This window comes from Chanos chanos, chromosome 8 (genome assembly GCF_902362185.1).
Source record: "Chanos chanos chromosome 8, fChaCha1.1, whole genome shotgun sequence".
NCBI lineage: Eukaryota > Metazoa > Chordata > Actinopteri > Gonorynchiformes > Chanidae > Chanos > Chanos chanos.
This window is the reverse complement of record NC_044502.1, coordinates 26,284,288-26,287,116: the sequence shown is the minus strand read 5'-3', so window position 1 is coordinate 26,287,116 and position 2,829 is coordinate 26,284,288. Positions and strand designations below refer to the sequence as shown.

The following is a 2,829-nucleotide window of genomic DNA, read 5'->3' as shown; positions in this document are numbered from 1 at the left end:
CAGTTAAGTCAAGAAAAGAGATGAGCCTTGTCTCCAAGGTTAACCAGACAGGTCCACATCAAGGCTTCACTGGTGGAAGTTGAGAAGGCAAAACCATAAGGCAGTTTGGCATCTTCACTTTGGCATTAAATTTTTTTTTTAAGGGTCAGAAAAAGCAAAGAAAAAAATGACAGTTCACTGAAATGCAGTTTGGCTTACACAAAGGGAACCAAAAGACCGGGGTGGAAAAAGATGAGTTGAAGGAAAACCACAGATCCAACATGATGTGGAAGTGAGAAAGCTGGTCAGTCTGGTGGTGTCAGTTTGGATTAAGAGCTTTTCAGGGGGCATTTCAGAGTCATTAAGGCCATAATGTTCATCTGCCTCCCATTCAGTCTCTCTTGTGTAGTAGTACACTGTTCTGTGTTACACACACATTCAGTCTGTCTTCTGTAATAATGGACACAAACACTCTCTCTCTCTCTCACATACACAAAGTCTGTTTGCTTTTACAGCGCATACACACACAGTCAAATTTCTATAACAAACATACAAATGTACACACATACGTGGACACTTACAGGATATCTATTCCTTTACATACACACAGAGACTCAAACATATCAATTACTACAAATCATAGGTTTTCAATCAATAATGAAACATGGTTATAAAATACACACTCTCTCTCTGTCTCACACACACACACACAATTGTGGTTATAAGAGCACACATTTCTTTGTGTGTTTCTTGCTGACGGGGTACAACACGGCTCTCACAGCTTCTGCAAACACCTCCCTGACTCCCTCCTGGAGCAGAGCGGAGCACTCCAGGTATTTCACGGCTCCAATCTGCCTGGCCAGAGCTGTGCCTTGCTGTGGAGTGGTGGGTGCCAGCCCCTGCTCTTTCAGCTTCTCCACTGCCTCTTTATCGCCACGCAGGTCCTTTTTAGTGCCCACCAGCAGCACAGGCACACCGGGGCAGTGGTGGGAGACCTCAGGGTGCCACTTGTGCCGGACGTTGGCATGCGAGGAGGGGCTGACCACGGAGAAGCAGATGATGAAGACGTGCGTCTGGGGGTAGGAGAGCGTGCGGAGCCGGTCGTACTCCTCCTGTCCGGCCGTGTCCCACAGGTTCAGGCTGACCGCGCGGCCGTCCACGCTAGTCTGGGTGGAGTAGTTGTCAAAGACAGTGGGGATGTACTCCTCGGGAAAAGCGTTGGTAGTGTAAGAGATGAGAAGGCAGGTTTTGCCCACCGCACCGTCACCCACAACCACGCATTTTATTGTCTGCATGATGACGTCACCGACGCACCATGCCGCGCCCACCTTACAGAAATGAAGGCACAGAAAATAAGACTCCTCACATCTAGATACATTATGAATATCCATCTATCACTCGCGCTCTCTCGTTTTTTAATACCTACACACATGTATCTATGTATGTATTTATCTCTCTGATATACGGGGGGGGGGGGGGGGGGGGGAGAGAGAATGAGAGAGAGAGAGAGAGCGAGAGAGAATTGACTTCATCTGATGCATAACTACACACGTAATCCTGACATCAGATTGGATTAGTTTACAAAACAAAGGCAAAACAGTGGGTGTTTCAGTAAAGAATTGTTATGGGTATGACTGACAAGCCTTACCCTGCGCTGTTTGTGAAGTAAAAACTTAATTCGTAATAGAACCAGATTACAACAAAAAATTAAACTGAACGCCAAAATACTTCACGACGTTAGTTTACAAGCACGCTATTACTCAAAAACTCTGTGTCTCAAACAGATAGTATTTCACAGAAGCATTATTTTACAAAGATAACATTTCAAACGGGAATTTGGAGGTCGGGAACTCACATCAGTCAGACAGTTTAGAGGGAAGTTTGCTGATACAGCGACTTAAGACAGTTTCAAAACAAAGTGATAAATCAGTGCTGGCGAGTCGGCTAACCAATTAGCTTCCGAGCACCAGACACAACGCTTCAGCAGGCTAATGTGTCATTAAGACAATGGTCATTAGTTTAAAGAAATATAGCACTATTAAATATCAGTTGTAAATGGAAACGATGAAGTAATATTTAACCATAGTAGCAACCTCTAAAGTTAATGCTGTGAGTGAATTTCTCAAGTAAAAGTTGCTAGTTAACTGTTATCAGACGACAGAAGATATCAACGTTTAACTGGGCTCATTTTGCAACTGTTAACCTACCAGTCCGCTAAGGCTAAAAAGCTAAACGTCTAATGAAAAGCTATGCTACCAGGCTAACGAGAGATGCTCACAAGCTGTTTAACTTAATTACCACTCACGCAGTTAACTGTTACCTAAATACGCTCTAACTACTCGGAAGAGTGTAGCACAAAGTGAGGAGATGACAACATTACGTCTTTAGTTAACAACGTGACCAAGGTCAATTATCATCAGAACATATTTATGACAATAAAATACTACTTGTCTTACCACAATCTGTACGCGCGCCCTCCGTCGTTGTTCGCGTTACACTGACATCCGGGCAACGACCTCAAAAACACCATAAACGCCTATGTCGCAAAGGACTCTGGTATATGAAGTGATTTATATGTGTGTATACAAGCGTTGCGTTAAAGTGGTTTTGAAATTCTGTCTCTCCGCGCTGTGTCAGGCTGCTCCTGGTGTGGTTACTACTGGGACGCTTCAGCAGATCACACAGACTGGCAACGGTTAACAATGGTTGGTTCTGCCTTCTGCTTATGCAAGGCAACCTCATACAGAAACCATCTGTTGTCGCACAGTTTGTTAAATTACCCCCTGGGCAGCATTTAAGATTGAATAATTCTCTTTAATAGGACATTTTCTCTCATTACAATATATTTCA

General features: G+C 43.9%; 1 protein-coding gene across 1 annotated transcript; it reads right to left on the bottom strand.

Moving 5' to 3' along the window:
- Nucleotides 1-668: 668 nt before the first annotated feature.
- On the bottom strand, nt 669-2,459 carry rhogc (ras homolog gene family, member Gc). The gene is made up of 2 exons (XM_030781433.1): nt 2,436-2,459; nt 669-1,307 (listed from the first exon to the last, which is right to left on the bottom strand). Exon 2 carries the CDS (start codon nt 1,272-1,274, stop codon nt 699-701), a length of 576 nt encoding a protein of 191 aa, XP_030637293.1. The 5' UTR covers nt 1,275-1,307; nt 2,436-2,459; the 3' UTR covers nt 669-698.
- Between the last annotated feature and the right edge of the window lie 370 nt (nt 2,460-2,829).